Source organism: Bactrocera neohumeralis, chromosome 6 (assembly GCF_024586455.1).
Source record: "Bactrocera neohumeralis isolate Rockhampton chromosome 6, APGP_CSIRO_Bneo_wtdbg2-racon-allhic-juicebox.fasta_v2, whole genome shotgun sequence".
Classification (NCBI taxonomy): Eukaryota; Metazoa; Arthropoda; class Insecta; order Diptera; family Tephritidae; genus Bactrocera; species Bactrocera neohumeralis.
Genome location: NC_065923.1, coordinates 30,624,814 through 30,652,667, shown reverse-complemented (window position 1 = coordinate 30,652,667; position 27,854 = coordinate 30,624,814). Strand labels below are relative to the sequence as shown.

The following is a 27,854-nucleotide window of genomic DNA, read 5'->3' as shown; positions in this document are numbered from 1 at the left end:
CATGCAAGCGCCAGCCAGAGCTATGCTCGGTGACCTGGTAATCTAAATATTTTGGAACGAAGTCAAAATTCTGTAGAACATTATAGGCTTAACTATGCCCAAAAGAATTACCTCAGGTGAGAGTCTCCACCTTTTTCTAATTATTTCCCTGCAGCAGTACAGAGCAACCAATGCCTTCTTTGCTCTCTTATCGATGTGGGTTTTATACGAGTGCTTCCTATCTAGGATAAGCCCAAGGTACTTAACTTTGTCAGCATGCCGAAAACGCGTTCCTTTAATTGATGTTAGATGCGCCTCCGGTATTTTGTACTTCCTAGTGAATAAAGCCAGTTCAGTTTTGCGAGAAGAGGCCGTTTTCAGCAACTCAGTTGCATACGATGCTAAGATAGGTACTCATGAGTTAGCTCGTATATGGAATTCAGAAATTTTCCTTCAACCATGAGAGCTATATCGTCTGCGTAGGCAATCATCTGGCTGTCGATTTTCTCAATTTTTTTAGAAGATCATTAATAATCAGATCCAGAGAAATATGGAGAGTGTCTCTACTCACATGCCGTTGTGCCCGCGTACTGCCACATTCCGCCACGATCGTGCTGTCGCAGAGAAGTGGGTAGATAAGATGCTTAAGGCTCGGTTCAACCCCTAACCTATCCAGAGGTGTAATGGTCGCTACCGGCAGATCTTTTGAATGCACCTCAATGTCGAGGAAGATCTCCGCGACAAACTCTTTGTTTGGAAACAAGATTGCCACTGCCCTACTTTTATAAAAGGCGTGCTGTGCGCTGGAAATTCGATTTCTAAAGATACTAACCCCTAAGTGCAGACTTACCAATCTCTCTAGCGTTTTCAGAGGAACTGAGGAGGGGATGGTTAGTCTATAAACCTTGGCCGATGCATGAACGTAATCCCAACCTGCCTCCAAACCCCAGGAATAAATCCCAAGGAAAAGGATTGCTTGAGAAGTGAGCGTCGAGCAGCAACTTGAGAGAGTCCTGACTACTCAAAGTTCAGCAACCTTTTTTATTCCTTAAATACTCCAACGATATGGAGAGCTTTACGACCACCTCAGTTGAATTTTCCTTCTTTGTTGAAGAAAAGCTGTAAAATATTGCGTATTTTCTCTTGATTGGCGTCCATTTGTGAGGCAGACTGAGTCAAGCAATCAGAAAACTGTATGAAAAGTATTTTTGGTATGTAATCCGATCTCCTAATGCTTTTTATCGTAACCGGATCGCTCTTATGCAACGTGAGAAATTTACAACCAAAGTCATCTGGTGGCATAATAATGGATCTAACTTTTCTCAATCTTATATTAGTGGTCCATATAGGCGCTAACTTAAAATATACTTTGGCACACAAGTTTCTGCCGGAAAAATAACAGCCGATCAGCTACTAGTTAATTTTCTCTTAGATAATTTACAAAAATTAACAATAAATTCATAAAAAAGTTTAACCCATAAATTAACTAAAATACTAACTAAATCACTAAAATATCGAAACTAGCACCAGCGTAGTTCAAATTCGCGAAAACAAACACTTTATCAACGTTTTAATTTTATTTTTTCATTTTTTTTTAATTTTTCGCAAAAAAATTATACGAACGGCGCTGCTGCGCTCGAACACTTGCTAACATTGTTTATGATTTGTGGCAACATTTTCAAATTTATCACAAATCACAACGTCAAGCGGTGAATTATAGCGCTCGCCAACTCTTTTGTGCATGTGATATGTGCACGTTGTTGTTTTTGCTGTTGTCGCTTGATTTTATTGTTGATTTGTTGCAAGCGTCGGCGGCGGTGGCGGTGGCGTTGTTGGCGGCGTCACTAAATTAGCTGCTAACCATTTCGCCACATTCATTATGCATTCGCGTAATATATACTCACATAAATATATGTTCGTGTGTGTGTGTATCACTTGCCTCTAATGCCTTTGTTGCACTGTTTGCTTCATTGGCTGCTTTTCAAGCGCGCCGCACACTCAATGCGCTTCGCAATGTGAAATTCATATTTTTTAGACTTTTTTCCCACATTTTCCTTAGACTTTTGCTGAATTATTTATTCCTTTTGTTGTTGTATTGTGTTTTGTTGCGCGCCAACAACTTGTGATATTAACATGAGTTATGTTTTGTCTAATTACCGCACTTGCCACAATGCGCCGTTAATTGGATAAACGGCTGCACACCGGTGTTTGTCGCCTCGCCATGTGCCATGTGTGCACGTGTGTGTATGTGTGTGTGTTTGCGATTGGGCGTATGCCAGCCACGACGCTGAGCGCCTCAAAATGCGGACATAGAATTTTTGCCTTCGGTGCGCCTACAAAGCGCTGGCGGCAGATGGACGCAGATGGATGTGCTCGCTTGAGCAGCCGAAGATGTGCTAAAACAAGCGCGTTGTGTTACTGTTGTTGTATGCGCTGGTGGTTGTCATGTAAGTGTCGTCTGCGTATTTGCGAAATTATTATTAGAAATGGCACACCTTGACCGATTTCTATTTTTATTTATTCACAGGCAGCGCCTTTTGCGCCTTCGATTGTTTGGCTTACTTAGCTCATTTCCTATGGTCTTTAATACCTGAGAGAAAAAGAACTTCAATTTTATGATATTCGTACCACATCAACTTTGATGATAAAAATATTATAAATATAATTTAAGTACTATTTTTCTTGCAATTTATTGGTTTGCTAGGCGATTTCAATCGAAGTCCATTTCACGCTAAATCCAAGATTAAAGCTATCGCTAAGATGACTGCTTAACCAAATGCGTCATCAAAAGCTATATTGAGGATGATTTCATAAAGCAGAAGACATGCCTACAGAGATGAAAGGATAGAAGGAAACTACCAATACGTAATTTATATAATAATGTGGGCAAAAATAGTAAGACATTGTTCATAATATCACACTTTTTTGTTTATTTTTTTAAACTATACTGTCCCCCTCAAAGTAATCCCGGATTTTTTCAATCCTCGAAACAGTTGTTAAAGTTAATTCCCGGTATAGACTTCAATGCGAGTAACAATTCACGTCTAATGTCTTCAATTGACTCAAAACTATTTTCCGGAAGCGGTCGTCTGAGTTTGCTGCACAACCAGAAATCACATGAAGCTAATTCATGTGAATACGGGGGTTGCGGCACGATATTGCTTGAAAATTTGACGAAAAACTCACGAAGAATCAATGTAGTATTCGGCGATGCATTATCATTGGCGGGACGCTAGTTTTCGAAAAAAGTTTAGTGCTTTTGGAACCAATCGTGCCGAAGTAATCTTTCAAAATAGTTTTCATTGCTCCTTTCGCCAGTAGAATCTCTAACTGTTAATCGTCGATTCTCAAGCACCAATTTCTTTAAACTTTTCATGGATGGGCTGGAGCTAGGATGGAAGGTTGTATAGGGAGTTTTCTATATGGAGCTCTACATCAACCTTAGTATTAGGCAAAACCACTATTATGCGGACATCGCCGTTAGCCGTGCACATTGGCCAATCCCCACATTTGTTAATGTTTAAACATGGCCTTATCAAGAAAAATGGCAATCATAGGATGGCCGAAACAGAGCAGGAGAGCTCTTCTGGCCAATGTCAGCCAGTGAATTTTAATGTAATTGTATGTGGCGCCTGTATGTGGGACAGCACGAATGCATAAAACATATGCTGGAATGGCACAATCGGTGTTCCGGTTGAGCGCTATCAGAATAGAGAGTGCATTTTGCACGGTTTCTAAAGAAGCTGTTGGGGTTCTAGCAGGAATTATGCCTCCAGACATAATGGCTCTTGAACTGAAGCGAATATATGATAAAAGTAAAAGCGCAGGCCGGTAACTAACGGTGGCAGAGCGTAGAGAGGAAAGACAAGTCAGCTTAAACGAATGGCAAACACGCTGGGATATATCAAACATGGGGAGATGGACATACCGTTTAATCGGTAACATAGAAGCATGGGTGGAACGAAAACACGGCGAAATAGATCATTAAATGATACAGTTCCTAGCAGGACATGGATTTTTCGGGGAGTACTTGCATAAGTACGGCCACAATGAGGGAGTAGCCTGCTCCTTCTGAGGAAGCAGTAACGAGAACGTAAAACACAGATTTTTCACTGTCGGAAATATACAAATACGCGAATTTGGAAAAGGAAGTATCCGACCGAATTACACCAGAGAATATAGTGTTGCATTCAAGGAATGTGTGGATTATAATGGAGAAGGAATGAATCTAGAGCAACGAATGCCCTGCGATAAAACGTCTAACGGCGGTCCCACAGGGCCTCAGTAAAGTTACAGGAGACGGAGTTAGGATTTAGTACGCAATTCTAGAACAGTAGGTAATACTGACTGGGCGTGGTTCCGAATGAGGTGCACCTATAGCGGCCAGTACGACAGAAAGGCTGGCCCAGCCAGTGTTCGCTGTGGAAAATTTCACTCTTTCACCAAAATATTCGCTCGGAATTTCAATAATATTCACCTGATCTGGCGCTGTGCGATTTCTGACTGTTCACCAAGCTCAAAAGACCGCTCCGGGGACACCGTTTTTATACGATAGAGGAGATTCAAGCCGCAGCGAAGACGGAACTGAAGGCCATCCCGGAAAGTGACTACAACCAGTGTTTCGAAGATTGGAAAATCCGTTGGCATAAGTGCATTGCATCGGGAGGGAATTACTTTGAAGGGGATGAAATTGATTTGGAGGAATAAATAAAGAATTTTCAAAATAAATACAATGTCACCTTATTTTATGGGCACAGTAGTATGTGATATTTATTACATATTTATATTTTGCCGAATTGAGGACGTTCTTTATGTCCTGGATAATGACAACGCAGTATTGTTTATCCCGCCAACGCCTTTTATACCCTTCCAATGCTCTACTGCACATCACTCTTTTCGGAAACGAAGCTGCATTGGATTCAATCAACAGTGTGTTCGGCCGCCTATATTTAGTATCTATAGAACCTTTCCAGTCATATCAAGCATGCAGAGAGGGCAGTATGATTTCGGAAGTTTGTCACGCTTAGGGAGAAGAACAAGTCGCTGATGTTTCCAGTATTGGTACTCTTTCACACAAATAATTTTTATACGCTTGACGGAATAATTCAGGTTTTCTCTTTTATGACGTGCAAGATAATGTAAGCTATAGGTAGACTTATTGATCGTCTTAGTTCTTCATCCCTATCTGATAAGATTTTCCCAAAAGATACTTGAAAACGGATTCTTCAAAAGCGTTCTTCTCACTGTTAGGTACCGCCTTGTGAAGTTCTTTTTGCGTTTTCCGCAAGTTGGCAAGGAGTTCCTCAAAGTCTTCTAGCATTCTGCTCTGAGCTGAGCGACTTCCGCGGACTACCAATATAAGGGAGCTTTAATTCTCCACTTCTTCCTTCGTCGTAACATGCTTGGTTCAGTGCATCAAATTCTGTGTCTTCATTGATTTGGCCGATTGCATATTCAAACATGGTGGTCATCCTTTAGGATGCCTGCGCTTGTCGCGAATTTCAACATACTCTCTGGCCTCCCTATCGATATCTCGTCCAATGTAGCATACCAAGAGGACCCCATCTGCTTACAGCGTAGTCTAACCAATGCGGGACAAATGCGCAAGAGATGCTCCATTGCTTTTCTGGTGCCTTGCTCTAGACTGTAGTTATTAAGAAGTACTAATCGAGATTTGTGAATGATGGTAGTCCTTTAGGTATGGGACTTCACGAAATTGTGGTCGGTGCCTCGCCCATTGTCCAATAAAACCTTTGTATAGGTTAATGTCTAGCTAATGTATGACACTTTATAGAGTTTCGATTAATTTTGTTTTGAGGACGAGAAGTTGGTCTAATACCACCCTATGGAAAACCACCCTTCTTATGTTGACCAGCAACATGCTCAATAATTATTATTTGTTAATTAATTAAAAACATGTAAGGAAGGGCTAAGTTCGGGTGTCACCGAACATTTTATACTCTCGCATGGTAAAGTGATAATCGAGATTTCATTATCCGTCATTTACATATTTTTCAAATACCGTATTTGTGTAAAGTTTTATTCCGCTATCATCATTGGTTCCTAATGTTTATACTCGTATTATACAAAGAAGGCATCAGATGGAATTCAAAATAGCTTTATATTGGAAGAAGACGTGGTTGTGAACCGATTTCACCCATATTTCGTACATGTCATCAGGGTGTTAAGAAAACATTATATACCGAATTTCATTGAAATCGGTCTAGTAGCTCCTGAGATATGCTTCTTGGTCCATAAGTGGGCGGCGCCACGCCCATTTTCAATTTTTAAAAAAGCCTGGGGGCAGCTTCCTTCTGCCACTTCTTCCGTAAAATTTAGTGTTTCTGACGTTTTTTGTTAGTCGGTTAACGCACTTTTAGTGATTTTGAACATAACCTTTGTATGGGAGGTGGGCGTGGTTATTATCCGATTTCTTCCATTTTTGAACTGTATATGGAAATGCCTGTACAAAACGACTCTGTAGAGTTTGGTTGACATAGCTATAGTTTCCGAGATATGTACAAAAAACTTAGTAGGGGGCGGGGCCACGCCCACTTTTCCAAAAAAATTACTTCCAAATATGTCCCTCCCTAATGCGATCCTTTGTGCCAAATTTCACTTTAATATCTTTATTTATGGCTTAGTTATGACACTTTATAGGTTTTCGGTTTCCGCCATTTTGTGGGCGTGGCAGTGCCGATTTTGCCCATCTTCGAACTTAACCTTCTGATGGAGCCAAGGAACACGTGTACCAAGTTTCATCATGATATCTCAATTTTTACTCAAGTTACAGCTTGATTACGGACGGACGGACAGACGGACGGACAGACGGAACGGATTTCGGTCGGACAGACAGACATCCGGATTTCGACTCTACTCGTCGCCCTGATCACTTTGGTATATATAACCCTATATCTGACTCTTTTAGTTTTAGGACTTACAAACAACCGTTATGTGAACAAAACTATAATACTTTCGTTAGCAACATTGTTGCGAGAGTATAAAAAATGTACATAGATCTTAACTTTACTGAAAAAGATCTGAACAAAGTTATGGAAAGAAATTAAAAGTACTAACAAAGTACCGTTAATGTCAGGCAACACTAATAAAGCACGAAATGTGAGTGAGGAAAATGTCCCAACGAATGGCGAGCACCGCCACTGTTACTACAAACAGCCAAAATTGTGGAAATGCCTACATGTAAATATGTAAAATTGTAACGGTGGCATGCCAAAGCACGTATGAGCACCAAAGAGCGAGCGCTGATGAATATTTAGATTTTGGATTTGATAGCTGCGCTTTGTAATAAATTGTAAGTCGGTCAGCGATAGCGATTTGAACCGAGCACAAAGGGGACATAAAATATATGCGACTAAGCAAGAAATATGTATGTGTGTGTATTTCAGTTCAGTGCTGCACAGAGGTGATTATGCATGATTTATAAACATGTCCACAGTTTGGCTTGGCATTTGAAAAAAATATCTGTGCGAGCATTTGTGCAGTAATAAAAGCTTTCACTATGCGGTCAATAGCAAATTTGCACCAAGCACATACATACACACATATATACGTATACATATATCTAAACAGAAGCGCCGCATAGAATTTGAAATGAAAACAAAAGAGCTGCAATATTTGATTGTTTCGGGCGGTGATTTATTGACTGCGCCGGGCGAAGGCGTCAACTACTGGCTGCCAGCAATAAACACAATCACAAAGTATATCAAATTTTGGCAAAGCGTCTGCCAGTAAGTGAAGCGCCAGCTGTGCGCTAGCCAACAGCTGTTCACTGCGCGTGCTTTTTGTTGTTGTTGGCACTTTTATTTTTACGCTTTTGTAGTCATCTATTGAGCTTTGCCCGGCAATAGGCGTGGGTGTGTAGCTTCCAATTTAAATTTATGTCACTTCCGAATGCGTAACGGTGCCAATCGAACTGGCTACCGACCGCTTTAATTGCCGCAATCATAATAAATGTTTAAATTAAGTAATTGCGCATCGAAGGCCGTTTGGTCGACAGTTTTTACTACCGCCTTATGTAATTTACGGCCGCTTAAGGTGCACAATTCACACGGATGTCTTTCAAAATTGACGCGCCGCCTGGCAGTAAAGGTGACATATGGTGCGTACAACAACACAAGCATGGCGCTTAAAGTTGCGTAGCGTTCTTAGCGTTGTTTGGACGCTTGCGCGGAATTGGTATGCGGCGCATGCGCAGCACTTCATTGCTTTAATGTCACTTTCGTTCGAAAACGCACACACATACAAAGGCATATTCAACCATTTCGGCGCTGCTTGGTGCGTGTCTTGCATTTTGCATACGTAGCCCGTGTGTTTGGATGTGAACGCGTGCGCCCTTTGCTGGCGCTGATGGTTAGGCGCTCGAATTTGGCAAAGGCGCCGCATGCTTTGGCTAGTTTGCAATTAGCCGTTTGTAGAGAGCGTGACAATATGTGAGTGTACTGTTGCAAAACCAACAACAACAACAACTATGCGTGCACAAACAACAACTTTACGCCGATGCAAATCGAAAAGTGTGTATAAAAATGCGTGGGAGCGTCGAAGTGGACATCAGTTGAGTTCCCTCAGTGCAACAGTAGAGTCGGAGTTCGCGTTCGTGTCTTAAATCTTTTGTTTCAATTGAAATCAAGCGAGAAATCTTAGTAATGAAGGTGTGTACTTGTAAAGTGTGCCAACAGCTAATTAGCACAAAATGTGGTTTACTAAAACAAAAATTCAATGAAATTAAAATTGAAAAAAATTAATTAATTAAAAAATTTAATTTAAAAAAATTAACAAAAAATTAAAAGCTGTGTAAGCTGAGAAACTAAATGAAAACTAAACAAATTTTTATTAAAAAAATTAATAAATTAAAAATTAATTAACAACAATTTAAAAAAACTAACTAAATATCTAACATCTGAGAAATGGAAAAAAGTAATAAATGAAAACTGAACAAATTTTAATTAAAAATATTAATAAATTAAAAAATTAATTAATAACAATTAAAAAAATTGTCTAGAAAATTAAAGGAATGTAAAACAGAAATAAATTAATAAAACAAATTTTAATTAAAAAAATTACTAAATTAAAAATTAATTAACAACAATTTAAAAAACTAACTAAATATCTAACATCTGAGAAATGAAAAAAAGTATTAAATGAAAAGTAAACAAATTTCAATTAATAAAATTAATAAATTAAAAAATTAATTAATTAATAACAATTAAAAAAATTGTTTAGAAAATTAAAGGAATGTAAAACAAAAATAATGGAAATTAAAAGCCTATAACTGATAAAATTAATAATTACAGTAATATAAAACAATTAAACAAATTATAAAAAAAATGTGAAATTAAATGAAAAAAGATAGCTAAATTAAAAAGTAATAAAAATTTCTTTAAGAAATTAAAAAGAAAAATTAAATTAATGATAATAATTAAAAGAAAATTTAAAAAATTAACTAATTAATCAATAAAATTAATAAAATTAATAAATTAAAACATATAAAAAAATAACAAAAAAAAATTATGAAATATAAGAAAAATTTAATAGAAATTACAAATTTTAATTAATAAAATTAATAAATTCAAAGTTAAAAAAAAAATACCCTGAAACTATTTAAAATTCACAAAAATTTATTCTAAAAGAAAAATTAAAGAAAAATAACTTAAAATAAAACATTTGAGAAGTTAAAGAAAAAAATAAGTGCAAATTTAAAAATTTTTAATTAATGAAATTAATAATTAAAAGACTAACTTATAAAAAATAAAAAAAGTTGCTAAAACCTCTAAGAAATGTAAACTTTTTACTGGAAATTTAAAAATTTTAATTTTTAAAATTAATATATATAAAAGATTCCTAAATTATATAAAAATTAAAAAATAATAATAACTAATGAAACTAATGAATTAAAAAGTTAATTTAAAAAAGGAAAAAAAATCTTCCATTATTAAAATTAAAAAGAAATTACTGAAATTAAAAAGATATTTTTTTAAATTTAAATAAATTAATTAACTTTGATGAAAAAAATTAATGAATTACAAACGCTAAAATTAAATATAAATTTAAAACATTTATTAATTAATTAAGTCAAAAAAATTAAAAAAAAAACTTTTATAAAAAATTTACTCAAATTAAAAAGACCGATTTATTTACAAAAAAAAAATAATTCTAAAAATATATAAGATATATTAAGATATGTATTTACAAAATTAAGAAAACCTTTATCCTTGTACCTTCCAGCCTGTGATCTGCCTACTGGCTCTCGCCTTCGCCACCGCCAACGCCGGTCTTTTGCCACACCACGGCCACGATACGCACATCGTGGAAGGTGCCCACCATGTTGACATACCACATGGCAGCGGCATCCATCTCGGCCACTCATCCGCCATCGTCATCGACGCCGGCGGCGCTGCCGAACACATCGAATCGCATCCGGTCTATCACCATGATGAACACAGCGCTCATGTCGACGTACACCCAATAGTGCATGACTCTCATCTTCACCACGATGTGCATCATGATGTCCACCATGACATACACCACACCGCAGCTGCTGCCAAAATTGTGCATCACGAGCCCATCCACCATGTCGAGCCGGTGCATCATGTCACCAAAGTGGTGCATCATGAGCCACATCACTTCCTGCACTATGTCAAGCCGGTGATTGATCATCATGTCATCCACCAGGACAACCATCATGATGAACACTTCCATGCACATGATTTGCATCACGCTGAGGCCTATCACGGCCCGCTGTTGCACCATCACGAACATGTCGCTCACCATGCTCACTTGGTGGATCATCATCACCATCACGCCGCTTTGGTACACCATGTGCCCGCTCACACACACTCCGCTGTAGTGCACAAAATCTACCCAGGCGACGCGCATCACGGCAGCATTTTGGCCTTCGCCCGCCACGCCCTCCATGGCAAATACGGCAAAGTGAAGATCACCGAGAAACTTTACTAATCGATTTCATAATGAAAATTCAATAAGAACAACAATAACAATAACTCATCTAGCAACTAAATCAACGCGAACCTAGTGAAATGGTACAACGAACAAAACTCATAGTTAATTTATTAAACGAAAGTGCTGCTAAAGGCACACAGAAACACATACATGCGCGCACTCACTCATACATACATACTATATACATGTGTATATTTGCTATCATTCATCTGGCATCTGTTGTCCATTACTAGCATTATTTCATTAGTTTAGTGGAGTAATCTGTATGAATTTGTAATTTTAGTATATTTTTCCTAACATTGTGGCTTCTTCTCTTCGTCCTGTGAGTGTTTCCCATATAAGAGGGCATAACACTCAATCCTACTATCTGTTTTGTACAAAATTTAATGAAATAAAATATTCTAAAATATATGAAAGTGCAAATGTAAATTACGTTTTTCTTTTCTTTTTTTTTTGAAAATGTGGCAACACTCGAATTATAGACAACATCAAAATAAAGGAAAATAGAACAGGGAGGATTTATGAAAGAATATTTTTGAACCTTTGAAGTGCCATACTAAAATATTATATATTTTTTTTTGAAATTTTTACCTTTGCAATATATAGAGGTCTCAACTCACTGCCTCAACTACTCAATGCCAACCTCGCAACGTAACAATGGACCACAATACTCGAAAATTCTACGAAAAAATAGGGCGACTAACAGAAGGTCTCAAGACCAGAGCATACCTCCAGAGGTAATCTAGTAAACCATGCCCAGAGCATACTAAAATTATGAAAGGAACACTTCTCCAGCGTGCTGAATGGCAGTAAACGCATAACACCAGGAGATTTCGAACCCGATTCCCCCATCGAAGACAATGGAGGACGTTCCATTGCCCGATCATGAAAAAGCTCCAATAGCAATTACCCGTCTGAGGGACAGGAAACTGAGTCGACGTTACGAGTTTTCGATGGAAAGGTACTGCGGAAGATTTAAGATCCATTGCGATGGAACGATGAGCTGTAGGAGATATACGAGGCCATTGACATATATCAGCGAATTAAGAAACAGCGGCTAAGCTGGCTATGTCATGGCGTCTGAAAGGATGAAAATACTCCAGCTTTCGATACAGTACCCGCGGGAAAGCAGAGGCAGTGGAAGAGTGGAGGTCTTAGCAAAGCCAGGTGCAGAATTGAAATATCCAATCGATGCCAAACAGCGAAAAGGAAGAGAGACTGGCGCGCTGTTGTAAACTCGGCTATAACCGCGTAATCGCTGTCTACGTCAATAAAGAAGAAGAAGATGTAGGAAGTGTCTCTGGATCATACTTCGCGGCTTAACGAAAGCCTCCTATGATGAAAAAAGTACAATAGAATTAGAATGAATGAAAAAACCCCACCAAAGTTATGTTATTAGACTGCAGAAGTGCTATATCGGTTAAAAAAAATATTTCTTATTTTTGGAAAAAATCTACCCGCTTTGCCATCTTCGATGAAAAGTAACTAAAGCAGATTCATCATCATTTATAAACTTTACAATTTATAAGAGGCGCTGTATGTATAGGGTTTTCCAAGATTGATATGATTTCTTAAAAAAAAGACACACAAGTTGTTAATAAAATGCAAATATTTTTTTTTAATTTAAAGTGAAGTACAAACGATACAATTAAGTTCTGAATATAACATCACTCAAATGGCCTTCACGACGAGGAATAAATTCTTTGAACACAATTTTAGCGTACTTTTTCGACTTAATGAAGTTGTACGTCATGAATAGCACGTTCAATATTGACTTCTAAGGCTTGGAGACCGCATGGCTTATTGCTAAATACCAATGACTTCAATTTATGCCTCAAGAGGTAGTCTAATGGTGTTCACAATCACAACTTCTTGAAATAATCAAATCTTCAAACTTTTCTCGCAATAAATTGGTTGTTGCACGTGCTGTGTGCCAAGTCTTCTTGGCACCAGATGTTATCAAGATCAACTTTTTTCATTTGCACCCATTAAAAGTTGGCTATCATCGATCTATACCGCTCTCCATTGACAGTACCGACAGTAACGGTGTTACCAGCTTCATTTCCAAATAACTGTCAATTTAGGTGAATGTATTGGTTATTCATGAATAATTTGTGGGTTTTCTTCGCACTAAAATTGACAGTTTTGTTTATTCACCGCACCTTTGAGATGAAAGTGAGCCGCAGCGAAGAAGATGATTTTCTTCAAAAAAATCGTTATCGTTTTCAAGTTGTTCCAAGGCAAGATCAATAAATTCACTAGGTTTACGGTACTCTAATGGCTTCAGTTCTTCAGTGAGTACAATTTTATATGGACGAAAGCCCTAAATCCTTTCTCAAAATCGACCAAGTTTTTGTTTGAGACAGTCCCAATTCTTGAAAACGGCTTGGAGTCAACAAATTAAGGTCGTCAGCAACGTTTGCCTGAACGACATTACTTCGAGCGGTTGTTATTAGCACTTGAACATTATGTGAAGAAAATGTAAGCTCGAAATTTTCAACATTATGGAAAAAACTATTTGAAAACCTGGTTCCTAAGGTCGGTGTTGTTCAAAAGTATAATTTTCGGGGAAATAAGTCTAGTTGATGATCTCCAGCCGAAGACTATTATGTAAAATAAAAATTATTAAAAATAAAAATTAGAGCAAATTTCTGAAAACAACTCCTCAAATCAAAAGTTTATAGTTACACATTTTAAACAGATCTCTAAATAACAACAACAAAAACCAAATCCAAGTTGAACCGCCACCTCCAGCAAATATTTGCTCTGCCACTTATAATAATCGAATAGCAATAACAAAGCCAGCTCCAGCTACCATGCTTACGCTCTATTTTAAGAACAACAACACCACTTGAGGTTGAGGAAATATTGCAACGTGTTAAATAAACGTAAGCAGATAGGGTCCATAACACCTTCGACTTGCGAGTTTTGTGCGGGCGTAATAGAGATGAGCTACAAATTAGTGTCTATAAATATAAGTTAGAGGGTGTGCAAGAAAAATAGCTACCCAGTGCTAATTGCCAGGTGCGGAACGGCAAATATGTGCATTTCACGTGATGACGACTGTGGCGGCGCTGGACCCGTGAATGGGGGTGGAGCCGCAGCGCAGCCAGACACGACACAAATGCAAATAGCAAATAGATGTGAGTGTTTGTATAAAAAATATTTTTATTAGGTGTTAAAATGTTAGAGAGAAAAATATTTCAAGTACGTGTGTGCATTAGGGTGGGTCGTTTTTTGTCAATTTTTTTTTATTTTAAAATTATTTTTGGATTTTGTGATTATTTAAAGCTTAGATATTGGAGATATATGATGTTACAGAATTATGATGAAAACATTAGGGTATGGTGTAATTAAGGGCAAATAGCTGAAGCATAGGAAATGTTAAATAAAATTGATGTAGTAAACACCTCTTTATGAGGTTAGGTATAAAACTGTTTTAATTGTTGAAATGTTAGAGAAATATTTTAAGTGCATATTACATTAATGTGGGTCGTATTTTTACAAATTTTTTTTTTTTTGGGAATTTGACAACTTTTGAGATTTTTGTTCAGTTTAAATAGTGATAAAATGGTGCTACCAAATCATGGCATAAATATTAGGGTATGGCCAAAGTGATAGTACAACTTGAAGCATAGGAATTGGTAAATGCAAAATTTGAAAAATTTATTTTTTATTTTATTTTATTTATTAATTGTTAAACGATTTACCAAAAAATAGTTTAAGTTTAAAATAAGTACAAAAGTGCATTAGTGTGGGTCGAAAATTGTTTGAGTAAAAACTTTACTGAATTTTAAGTTTAGTGTTCATTTAGATTCTAAATAATGAAAGACGAGGTTGTTACGAATTATGACGTTAAGTGTGGTTCAGTTGAAAAAATATTTATAGCTTTGTTAAAATATAATTAAGTAATAAATATTTTATAAGTCTTAATATAGAAGAAAAAGTATTAAGTTTTAAGGCATTAAACCAAAATATTTAAGGTACATTAGGGTAGGTTTTTTAATAAAAATTTTGTCTGAAATTTAGCTATTTTTGGGTTTTGTGTTAATTTACAGTATAAATATTGCAGATAATGCGGTGTCACACATATTTGACAAGAATATTAGGGTGTGGTGGAATTATAAGTATATATTTGAAACAATAGAAATGTTAAATATTTACGATAATTTTATTAACGTTCAAAATATTAAAGAAAATGTGTGTTAGGTTTATAAACATATTAGGGTGGGTCGAAAATATTGTAAATACAATTTTAGAATACAAATGTAGCAGATTTTTGAGTTTTTTCGTTACTTTAGAGTAGAAATATTGAAGACAAAAATTCTTCCTTTGGCAACATTAGGGTGCAAAGTAATGGAAAAAATATTTAAGCTCAAAATGCGGGCAATTAAAGTTAAGATCACCTAATTTATAAAATTCGTATATTTTATATAATTTTAGGCATTTTTTCTGCAATAGATGTATGCATGTACGTTTTCAGGGTTCCCACCTGGTGTAAGAAAATACCATATTTCTCAAGTTTAAGTGCTCCTAAAATATTTTTGTGCTTTGAATACTGTTCAATCTCACATTGATTTAACAACAATGGCCAAAATTTTTGAACAAAACACTTTTATTTTTCAGTAAATATAAGTTGACCCACCCTAATATATTGCTTATTAAACACACTTTTGTACAAATATATATGCAACAACTAATATTTATATTTTCAAGTATTGTGCTGCTACAGTTCCACACAAATGTTGTTGTATTGCTCATTACCTTGTTTGTGCTTTGTACTCGCGTTGCCTTCGCCTCGCTGCCACTTGCGGTGTGGTCTCTGAAACGTGCTTCGCGGCTGCTGCTTTATTATGTGGTGACTCGGAATTGAATTGAAGGCGCTCGAAGAACACCCAGTAGATGTGTTTGCCAAGATTATTAGCAGCTGTGCGCGTGACGGTATTAAGGCGACAAGGCAACCAGCAGCGCGCAACTTGCAACCAGCACCTAACAGCTATTGTTTCGAACAAGCGGTCCGCTTCAGTTGATGCTGGAGTTAAGCTGCTCGTAAATCTATGCGGCTGGCAGGTATTGAGCTTTAGCCAACCACAGAAATCAGGTGAAGTTATAAGTTTATTGGAAATAAATGTTAATAAAATTAAGCAAAAAGGTTGCAGTCATTATTATTAAATAAAATATGTTTTTTCTTCAACTTAAAGTAGTCAAAGCCTAAGTTTTTATCGCATTGATTCATAATACTTGTAACAAAAACAACACAATTGTCAATCTTAAAGCAATTGCTTGGTGCACCTGCTCTTGAAGCATAGTTAGTCGAAGCTACATATGTACATATTACATATATATTTACATATATGCATAATTGCTTGTATTTTTCTGTAAGTGCGGAATAATAATATAAATCTCTTCAATACTTAGGGTTTTCAATATACTATATATGTGTTTCTGTAGAAATTGTAGGAATTTGCTAAATAATTATTAGACATCAAATAAATAAGGCTCAAGTACCTATATGAAGATTTCAGTTTAAGTACATACATATATTTACGGAGTTAACAATAATAAAAAAACTGTCATTGCTCCTCAAAAGCACTTTTAGATTTTAGTGTCCTAACAATTTTACAAATTATTATATGAAGGCTTGCGAATGTTTCTAAAAAGATTGAGTACTAAAATTAGATGTCCGATGACAATATAACGTTCCTTCCCTTAAGTTATATTTTACTTCTACCAAATAAAAACCTTTATCAAGAAGTTTGTGGAATATTAGTTTTCTTAAGCTCCTTAATAAAATTTTCAAACAGATGGCAACCCTTCCATCAACGCCCAAGATATGTTGAGTCGATCCAAAAGAGTTCTTAAAGTTGTTTTACTGTCTCTCTGATGCCAACACTACGATTTTCAAGCACTGCTTCTTAAACGTTTTCGATGTTATCGTCAAAGACGGATGAATGTCTCGCATGAGGCAAATTTTCGATCACTTTACGACCTTCCATTAATGCCTTGTGCCACTTCAGAAATTATGTTCTTGAGAACGTTTGCAGAACAAACTTCATGAAAAGGACTTGTACCAATCTAAAAAAAAGAGTGGATCCGGGTCGTATTTGATCAGATAGTATATACATTGTAACAAAATGTTACGCGGAAGCTAAATACCCTTCACAGGTGCATTTCTCTTAGTAACTATGTGTTCTGTTTGCATGGAAGCTATATGCTACAGTAATTCGTTCCGAACAATTTTTTTGGATATTATATTGTTACCTTAAGCAGTGATCCATGCCAAATTTCGTGAAGATATCACGTCAAATGCGAAAGTTTTCCATACAAGAACTTGATTCCGATCGTTCAGTTTGTATGGCAGCTATATGTTATAGTGGTCCGATATCGGCAGTTCCGACAAATGAGCAGCTTTTTGAAGAGAAAATGACGTTTGCAAAATTTCAAAACGATGTCTTAAAAACTGAGGGACTAGTTCGTATATATACAGACAGACGGACAGACAGACGGACAGACAGACGGACATGGCTAAATCGACTCAGCTCGACATACTGATCATTTATATATATATACTTTATAGGGTCTCCGATGCTTCCTACTAGGTGTTACAAACTTCGTGAGCAACTTAATATACCCTGTTCAGGGTATAAGAATGTATTTTGCTAAGTTGATAGAACTGTCCTTAATTACTATGCCAAATATGAGCGCGATCTGTCAACCAGTTTGTTTTCAGCCGCAGGTTAAGTCGGTACAGTAGTGATACAAGGCCTTCAAAGACGGCCGACAGATCGTTGAACTGATGCAAATTTAAAAAAAGTTAAGGATGGTGCTTGAAAATCATCATTAGAAAGACAGCAAGAGAGCTCGACATCACTCGCGAGTCCGTTCGAATGATTTTGATGTAAATTTTGGATATGAAACGCATTCTTGTTCGACTCGTCTCGAAAAACAGTATCGTACACAGATCGCTTTGGACATGCTTCATCGTGCGAATTCCGACTGCACATTCAGAAAGATCATTATCATTCTTTTTTGTTAATACTTTTCTCATTTGTTAATACTTTTTTTTGTTAATTCGACTCACAAACATCAAAAATATATGAAATGGGTTTATGTGGAATTCGGTATTCATAACACAGCCCGACAAAATTAAAAAAATGTTTGCTTCTTTGAATTTATCAACTGATTTAGTTAATTTTGGCACGCTGAATTCAAATCAGTAATCAGTTTGTCTCTATGCTATGATATAGCTTTTTTATACCCTCCACTTAACTTATGACCTGAAAAAAAAAATTAAAAATAATTATAATTAATCCGAAGATATCCGACAACTTTTTGGATTTACCGATCATGAATATATGGAAGCTCTATAGTAGTAGCCGGCGCGAATGAACACAATAGCTCAGACCTCTAAAAAGTGCTAACTGGAAAAAATTTTATGGACAATAAAAACATTATCGCCGAGATGAGGATATATTTTGAAGAAAAGATGGACATTCTAAGTTTGTAACAAATCTTTGCAAAATTTTCGTAGTTTAATAAAATGAATTATGTTCTCATCACTAAAAAGAAGGAAACGAAGATGCAGAGGAAGTGCGTTACTTTGGTTCCAAATGTTTGCTTTTACAACTGTCACCAATTTATTATAGGCACTTCTAATTCTAAAGCGTATCGCTTTGAAGATACCTCCGCATACTTTCCATACAACTTTCGCAGCGCAACGCAAAACAACAAAAAGAAAGAATTATATAAATGAACTCTGAATGCGCACACAAGCTGCCACAAAAGTCGTGATAATTTTGGTTTACATTTAAGCGGCACAACTATGTACGTGCGACCGCACTCCGCCACGGCGCTTCTGATTGTTGCAACAAGCCGACTGTTGTTGCCACCACTGCTGCTGCGCTTATTGCACCTTGCCTTTTGCCATTAGCAAATCGTTGGCCGAAACATATATTCGCGAATTCAATGCAATTTTCAATTTCAACCAGACGCAAATAAAACAAAATATGGCACCGCTGGTGCTGATGATGCCAGCTGAGGCAATAATGACCACGACGGCGAAGCAGCGTTGTTGCAAGTGTTCGCGCTTTGACACAGGACACGAACACCGACGCAAAAGTATAAGCAAAAGAAGGAAGAGGAAAAAGAAGAAGTCTTCAGCTAGCAAATTTTAGGCTGTTGTTGTTGTGCGCGCACAGTTAGCTGCGGTGCTACTGTGCGGCTACTCGGCAATGCCATTTGCCACTCACTGGATGTTGCAACCTTTCTAAAAAGCGCTTTTATTTATATTTCAGGCGCACACTTTGGTTATTTGTTGTTGTTGCCACTTTTTGTGAACTCCTGTGCAACTCAGTGCTGCTGTTTTTTGTTGTTTTGTTTCTTTTTTTGTGGAGAAATGTTGCAATCCAATAAATGAAAACATCACGCGAACCCCGAAAACGTTTAGCTGTCATTAAAACACACTTGCATTTGTTGTTGCTGCTTTTCGCTGTGCTGACCGTCAACGCTGTTGTTGTTGTAGTTGCTAGTTACGTGCCACAGCCCGTAGCTGGGTGCTTCAGGTGCCGCATCGGCGTCTATATGCCATTGTGGCACTTACTTTTATCACATTTGTTGTAGTTCTTGTTGTTGCAATTGCTGTTGTTGTTAGATATGTTGTTGTCTTTCGTGCGCTGTGTATTTGCTTTACGGTCATTTGTTCGCCCCAAATGGCATGCAGTTGCAACAAAGACCAAATGCTTTGAGGCACCTACAAAAGACTTAAGCGACGAACTCGATTTTGCATGCGAGCTGCGCGCGGCGCTGCATTGGAGGCCACGTGTTGCGCATGCGCCGGCACACAATCAACAGATTTAAGCATAGCAGCGTTGTGGCAACACTGTTGTGTGGCAGGGCAACACTTGCAACCCGATTGTCTATAAAATAAAAATAAACGAAAAAACGCTAAAAATATAAACTGCAGTAGCGATAAATTTCTGAATTTCTTACTGCATATATATATATATTTTTTCTCTTCTTCTTTTCTGCTTTTATTTGCACACGCTGCAATTTCAATGTTAGCCACAGCTAGTTGAGCGCCACCAGCCACCACAATGTGCACCAGCAATGACTTTGGCGGTGGTGTAAATTGTTTTTTCACGACTTTTGCCGTGGCGCACACCTCGTCCGCCCCGCTCAAGGTGAGCACAGCAAGGCAACTCGTAATTTGCTTGCCCGTCGCTGAGCCCGTCTAAGCAACATTAACGTGCAGATTTTACAAACAACCTGCTAGCGTACTTGTTTGCTGTTCGTTGTTGTTGTTTGTTTTTGTATTTTCGGGGGCGTCAACTCACGTTTATGCTTTGCGGGCATTATCGCTGCTGTTCATCTGATAAATCACAGCTGGCTTGTGAAAATTGCCTTCTCGCAGTTGTTGTGTTGATGGATAAGTGCTTTGTTGTTGTTGTATGGAGATTTTGTTTTTGTAAATTGTATAATTACGCCAGTCAAAGTTACGGACTCCACTTGATTGCACACTTGCTGGGGTGGGTGTGCAAAAATTGATTGTTTCTGCATCGTTAGTCACCTTTTTGTGGCAACAACGCTTTTTCTATATTTTCAAAAATTCGGGTCACCCTCTAAAAAACGGTTTATTGGAGGGAAAAAAGTTAACAAATCGCCTTTTTGATATAATTATCTTGAATTCTATTTACATATGAGTTAGCTAGAATATCCGCCTTGTTGGTAGCCATTGGTCCGATGTAAATTTTTGTTTGTTTCTTTTAAATAGACCTGCAAGTTAAGTGAGCGTAAAATCAAATGATCACGTCCAGAGATGAAATCGAAATTACCACAGAAGCAAAAAAGATTATTGCATTTCAACGGTTGTCCTTTGCTAAAGTTAACAACACTCTTTTATATTCCGGAATTTGGCCATCTTAGTGTTGTAATCAGGCAACTCACATCTCCATCGCAAAGTTTGATATTTTTAATGTTATACATGTTCAAAACGTTTTGACATACGAGCACTATTTGTGTTGTTACAGCAACTTAAAATATTCATATTGTCCCAAAAATGGTATTAAATCGCAAACACATTTATTTTCAACAACTTTCATCGTTGATTAGCTCAGCCACAGTGCATCGATGAACTTAATCAAATCTTTAACGGTGAAGTTCCAGTAATGACCAGTGTTTATTGATGGCATGATGAATTTAATCCAGGTTGCAGATTACTCTTAAGCCCATTTTCGAGAAGGTCGCCCAAAATCCATTGTTGTTCCGGAAACTATTGATATATATGTAAGCAAACTGATATTGCAAGGTCATCAGGTGACCTATCGTGAGGTTGGGACAATAAGAGTTGTGTTGATAAATCGAAAGAACTGTTAAAACTACGAAAGCAGTCTTACACATCTATAACTTCGTGCAAAATGATGAATCGACTGAATAGATGTATACTGATGAGCTGAATCGAACAATGGTTGTTGGCGCACGAAACATTTCCAAGCAAATGGAAAACCAACCGCCGATAAACTGTCTTGCTCTCCAGGACTCGGCTTGTTCCGTACGTATACGGATGCGTCGGTTGGGTGGAAGGAGGATATTCTTATCCACCGTATATTCTTTACTTGGCACCAAATAAATGCTTTTTCATTCCCGCACATAAATCATAAACTAAAAAGTTAAGTTTTCGATACCTGAAGAAGCGGTTGATGCATTCAGAACGCATGTTTTGAATACACCTCAATCAGCGCGGCACACATATTTCGACAACTTGTTCAAACGCATGCAGAAGTGTATATATGTATCTTAATGGAGAATATTTTTAAAAACTATAAAGCAATTTCCAATTATTAATATTTTTTCAAAGATGACGGACATTTTTGACCCTAACTATTTGCATACAAATACAAATATTACTTCCTTCGAAATGAGCGTAAACTTTTAACGGAGTATAAGCTTTCAAATATTTTAATAACATAGCACCTCTTAATAAATAAGTGCTATCAGTAGAAATCGTCGATACTTAAGGGGCTATACCAGTGTGACGCATGAAAAATTAGTCAATGTTTGGAATTTTTTTTAAGAAAAAGTCCGATACTGAATATTGCGAACTTCTTTGAACGCAATAAAGTATATTTGCAGCTATATTTGAAGTTTTTTTTTTTACAAAAATGTTGAAAAATAACGTAGTTATGGGCTGTCTTTGAAGTTGCCAAAAAAAAGTGCCCCAACTGCTGGCATGATCCCGGCCGAATGAGTAGCTTAAACAAAAAAATTTGAATAGTTTATTAAAATCAAAGATTTTTCCTATACAATGACTTACGATTTTTGAAAAATATAAAAAAATAACAAAATGGCGTTTTTTGAAAAAAAAAAAAATGTTTTTTTAGGTAAAAAATGTTCGTTTTTTTAATGCCAAATTGACAATTTTCAACCAATAAAAAAGGTCGTAGGTCATTGTATAGCAAATGTATTCAAAAATTCTCAGTAGTATTTTTGAAAAAGTCGTTTCGAAAAAAACGCATTTAAAGTTTCACAAATGTATATATGTTTGCACCTCCGAGCGGTCGCTCTTTAGAATGCTGTCATCCAAAAACTATTCAAGATACAACCTTCTCGATTTCACAGGATATTTATGGAAATATAAGCTATCGAAAAAGCAAATAAAAAAAATTTTGTTTTTTTTTTTGAAAGTGTCACACTGGTATCTGGCCTCTTAAACACTGCAGTTTACACCCAAAAAGAAAGTTATGCCAATTGTATTTTCAAAATTTTTTTTTTTTCAACTAAAAATATTCTTCCACTGTATGATATTTCCACTTTTTAAGGATCTAATAGAGCGCGAATGGAATATATAACTTCCCATTTTTAAATGACAATCTCACCTACGCCCCTTTAATGTACGTTAATGTTATCGTCAATGAGGTCCGTTCGGCAGAATACCTAGGCGATTTTCCTTCATATCCGTAAATAAGAATCTCAGTTGCCTAAGTGTCGGCCTGGAGGCCATCTGGCAGCCCTAGACCCAGGATCGATGGCTATCACTCAATCAGTCATCCATCCATGATTATAAAACACACAAACTTAAATAAAGAAATATATATAATATAACACAAAAACAAGAAGTAAATGCTTTTAATTACTTTTCATTCATTTATTTTGTGGCAAAAATAGATTATTCGTGCAAACTTCCAAATTATGTAAAAATAAATATTTACAGAAAAGTGTTTGCTTCAACATGGTCAGTTAATGACAGCACTTTGTGACTTCTTGTCAAAAATATCTGAAGCTACAGCCAATTCCAGAGGTGGGACGTATTGGCTCTTGAAGTTGGCCTTTGACTGAAATCTTTGAGCTTCCGTAGCGCTAGAGCTACGTGTCATTAACTTTTTAGAACTTCATTAAAGCAATGAATTCAAAAATGTCTCTGATTGATTGATTGGACGAAAGCAGAGGTGTAACGAACCGCTGACCATAAGCAGCCGCACTGTAGCTGTTGGAAACCTGTCTGCCTTCGCTTTAAATTTCGGGCGATTTTTACGATAGATTGCAAAGGAACTACACTTAGTATTCGCAAATATTATTCTATATTTCATTAACTAAGTCCTTAATTGGAATATAGAAAAACATGACTTTTTTCTAAACTCTGTTCTTGACGCGTCCTTGAATGCCCCGCCGCTTGTGCAACATAGTCGAGTTCTTGGTAATAAATCTCAGCTTCAGACTTTTGAAATAAAAAACATGAACATAATATTCAATATTCCAGTTCTGACTTTTTCGACTATTTAAACACCTGCAATAATGAAAGCGATTCAAAATACTACATTTTTTACCAGGTTTCTCAAGCTTACAAAACAGTAAAAAATCGGATTTTTTACCCAAAAGGGCTCGTGTCCGAACTTAGAGCTCGTGTCGGAACTTTGATAATGATTTGCGAATTTACTTCTGTCGCATATATTTTATAGCTCTAAAACTTAGTGGAAACACTTCTTCTTCTTTATTAGCGTAGACACAGCTTACGGTGTTATAGCCGGGTGGAAACACTACTTTTGAAAAAACCGTGAATTGTCAGCGCGATTCCGAAATTGTGGCTCGATATCTCATAAACCAACATACTTTCAATCAAATCATTTATATATATATTGACTAGATTTAAAAACAATATTTTGCTGCCCTAACAACCCTCTTTGTTGTGGCTTGAATTATTCGGAGATATCCCGATCCAACCGGCTTAAGGCTGGTTCGTTCAAAAATAGGACTTTTGTACCATTAGAACCTCTAGATGACTGCAGATCTACACGTAAACTTCCTAAACTACATTTCTTAAAAATGTCGTATAGGTTGTCCAAATTCTTCACGAATAAATATTCGTACAATTTCCACATACACACGATCCTTAAATCTTACATACCCAGTCGAATCGTGATGAATTCATTACTGAACCTGGAAATTATGTGTCCATCTACTAACTGCATGGAATAATGTGGTAATGCCAGCATAGGTTTTAGATATTAAGCTGCTAAAACCTATGCTGGCATTACCTGAAAAATTCGTTTTGCTTTATTCGAAGAATAGCTCCTGCGCGGATACTCGGATCTACAGAGCAAATATTTAAGCTGACAAAAATGATTGTAATGTTTAAAAACTGTGCTCACATTGCCATGACAACTTCACGTAACTGTGGCTCCACAAATAAATTACTCTTTGGTCTATTTTCGCAGGACATTAGATAATTGAGGTCTGTTAGCCAATGGATTTTTACATGAGGCTGTTGATAGCTGCAGTTATCCCCTTTCATACTTTTCCATTGCCAGCTAAGACAATTTCTTACCGCAATTAATACCCAATATCAAGTTGCAACTGTAAAGCTGAAGCCTTAATGTTACAATAATCCACCCACCTAGCACTTTTCCAATAATCACCGTCTCACCCTCATCGTCGGAAAGTGAAAAACGCTACTCTAAGAAACTGCAACATGTAGTTGGCAACAAGTGGCAAATGTTATACTTGTTTTTATCGCATAGCGGATAACCTTGAGTGACCTCCACCGCAGCTACTAACGCCTGCAACAAACGATAAGCGCTAAACAGCAATCGCCGATGGCCTCCACAGCCACCGGAATGGTGAATATAAGATTTCATTCATAAAATTATCAGCGGGCAGCATGAAAAAGCAGCACGATAAACGGCTACAACAATAAAACAGGCTGAAGAACAAGCCAACAACAACCAGCAAAAACAATATTGAAGAAAGCAACAACAACAATTCACTAAAGGAAAACAACAACTACAGTATTCAAAAAAAAAACACCAACAACTACTGTATTCCAAAACCAACAACAACAATAGAAAAAAACACCATTCAATCGCGCTGCAGCTCAGCACCGTCACCAACAGCAAGAAAAAAATTCGAATTGCCGCCGATCGGCAAGCACTTTACGAACATGCAGCCGACGCTGAGCGCAGATCGCAGATTGCATGTTTGCAGGCCGTTCATTTGAATCGCCCGCGCGCTGCACCGTTTGCTCCATTTTTTACAGCCGCTGCTGCTGCTGCCTCCTCGCTGTGCTGAGGGTAACGTGCCGCTGATGAGCCTGTGGACACGCCGTTGCAAGTTGCCAACACATGCAACATGCCTCCTGCCGCTACCGCATTGCTGTTGCTGCTAAACAATTTAAAATCGCCGCTTTGTTGTTGTTTTTGTCGGTAGTGTTGTTTTTGCATGATTTTATTATTATTTGGTTTTTTGTTGCATGTCGACGGTGGCAGCGGGTGGCGCATCTGCGCACTTTTGTGCTGCATCTGTGCAACTCGCCGGATCTGGAGCTCGGCAATTATAACGATCAGATGTGGAATGCGGTGAAGATGCTAGCGCAGTCATGTGATGTGGCTGTGGCAGCGTCGGTGGCGGAGGCCCTTTTGGCCGGCACGCACACTTTCTCCTTGCCGACGTGGCAGACGTGGCAGACATGGCTGGCGAATGGCAAATGGCGAATGGTAAGTGGAGTGCCACAGGTCGCTTGGTAGCAGGTAGCTGGCAGTTTTTCTGCTGCCTCGTAATTTTAGTGCAATCATCATTATCGCTGCAACTTGCAACAGGCAATAAGCGAGCACACACACACACACACACTCACACTTGTAGACGTGGCGAAAAAACTCGAAATCAAAATCCGTCGAGGGCTGCTCATCGACTGCCAGCGGTGGCAGTAAGCGAGACACAGCAGTTGCGCCACGCAAAAAAACAGCACTTTTGAATTGTTGCAACAACAGCCTACAATCAGTGCACGCCCGCACTCATCTTCTGTCAGTTTTTCACTTCATACAAATTTTGCTGTTGCTTGTGTTGCCCACAAGTGCAGCGGTAGCAAAAAGTCAGAGCGCAAGGATGCAATCACTGTTGCAATATTAACAGCAATTTAGCAAAGTAAAAAAATGTAAATTGCCAGCATGGCATCCGTGTTGCACCGTCCGTGTTGTGGCAGCCAACTGTGGGGGAACAGCGCCTTCGGCATTCTGCGTTCGCGTTCATTTCGCTTGTTCTTCTTGCTTGCATCTAAATAGAATTTGCTATATAATTTGAGGCGATTGTAATGTTTATACTTAATTCGGTGGCGTCCAAGCGCTGCGCTCCCCAATTCATTTGAAGCGCTTCGCTTTAGGACTTCGTTGGTGTAATTATAGGTTGAGCGGCAGTCTTACACGCATAGCTAGGAGCTGGGTCTGCGACGTGAGCAAGTGTTCTACCACCGCTTGTGGTAAGAATTTACGACGCGAATGATCTCTGTAAGCTGTGGCTGTAGGATACTCGCTGTAATACCATCAGCTGCACGATATTTGAAAGAGTTTCTGAATGTCTGAGAGATCCATATCAACCTACTTTTTAACAAACAGTTTATCTAAATCATTGTACTATACAGCCCTCAGTTATATCTCAAGAAGTGAAAGCTAGTTTATTGCGTGAAGTTTCACCGAGTTCGCATCAAGTGGCCACAAACCAGATCCCTACATAAAACCTCATGACGAGATTTGGTTCTGCAGATATAACGTGGTAATTTCAAACTGATTATGCGAATGGTGCAAACAAAATCAACTTGGGAAACCTCAGAATAAGAAAACTCAGAAGTGATCTAGTGACTGATTTCCAGGGCAAACTAAAATTATGAAGGGAATATTTATTCAGCCTGCTGAATCTCAGTGAAAGCATAACACCAGATAGCGAACCCGATTTCCCAATCGATGACGTTCCGTTGCCTGACTATGAAGAAGTTCGAATAGCAATTATCCGTCTGAAGAACGGTAAAACGGCAGGGACCGATGGACTGCCGTCCGAGCTATTAAAACACGACGGCGAAGAAGTGGTAAGAAGCATGAATCAGTTTCTTTGTAGAATATGGTCGGAGGAAAGCACACCCAACGATTGGATCGATACATACAGCCTCTTCGTCGATTTTAAAGCTGATTTTGACAGGACAAAAAGGAACTTTATGTCGCGATATCTGAACTTCGTATCCCCGCAAAACTAATACGTCTGTGTAAACTGACGTCGAGCAATACCAAAAGCTCCGTCAGCATCGAGAAGGACCTCTCCGTATCGTTCAAACGAGATTTCAGACAAGGAGACTCTCTATCTTGCCACTTTTCTAATCTGCTGGTGGAGAAAATAACTCGAGCTGCAGATCTGAATAGAGAAGGTACAATTTTCTATAAGAGTGTACAGCTCTTTTCGTACACCAGTGACATCGATATCAATATCCATAACAACCGCGTCATTAGTTCTACTTATTTTACGAAAATAGGTGTTACTTCGGACTGAGTAGGCGTCTTGTTATATGGTGCAGAGGCATGGGCGATTACAACATCTGATGACTTACGAGTCGATGGTCATGTCGTCCGAATGGATGAAAACACTCCAGC

General features: G+C 37.7%; 1 protein-coding gene across 1 annotated transcript; it reads left to right on the top strand.

Moving 5' to 3' along the window:
- Nucleotides 1-529: 529 nt before the first annotated feature.
- On the top strand, nucleotides 530-11,307 carry LOC126761883 (histidine-rich glycoprotein). Its single transcript, XM_050478319.1, has 2 exons — nucleotides 530-610; nucleotides 10,222-11,307. The coding sequence occupies exons 1-2, from the start codon at nucleotides 530-532 to the stop codon at nucleotides 10,951-10,953; spliced, it is 813 nt and encodes a 270-aa protein (XP_050334276.1). The 3' UTR covers nucleotides 10,954-11,307.
- The last annotated feature ends 16,547 nt before the right edge of the window (nucleotides 11,308-27,854 follow it).

Bases quoted from the DNA above. Each gene is read 5' to 3' on its own strand.
- LOC126761883 (XM_050478319.1), top strand. From the start codon at position 530: ATGGAGAGTGTCTCTACTCACATGCCGTTGTGCCCGCGTACTGCCACA. The intron at 611-10,221 runs GTAGATAAGATG...TGTACCTTCCAG, and splicing joins GTGCTGTCGCAGAGAAGTGG to CCTGTGATCTGCCTACTGGC.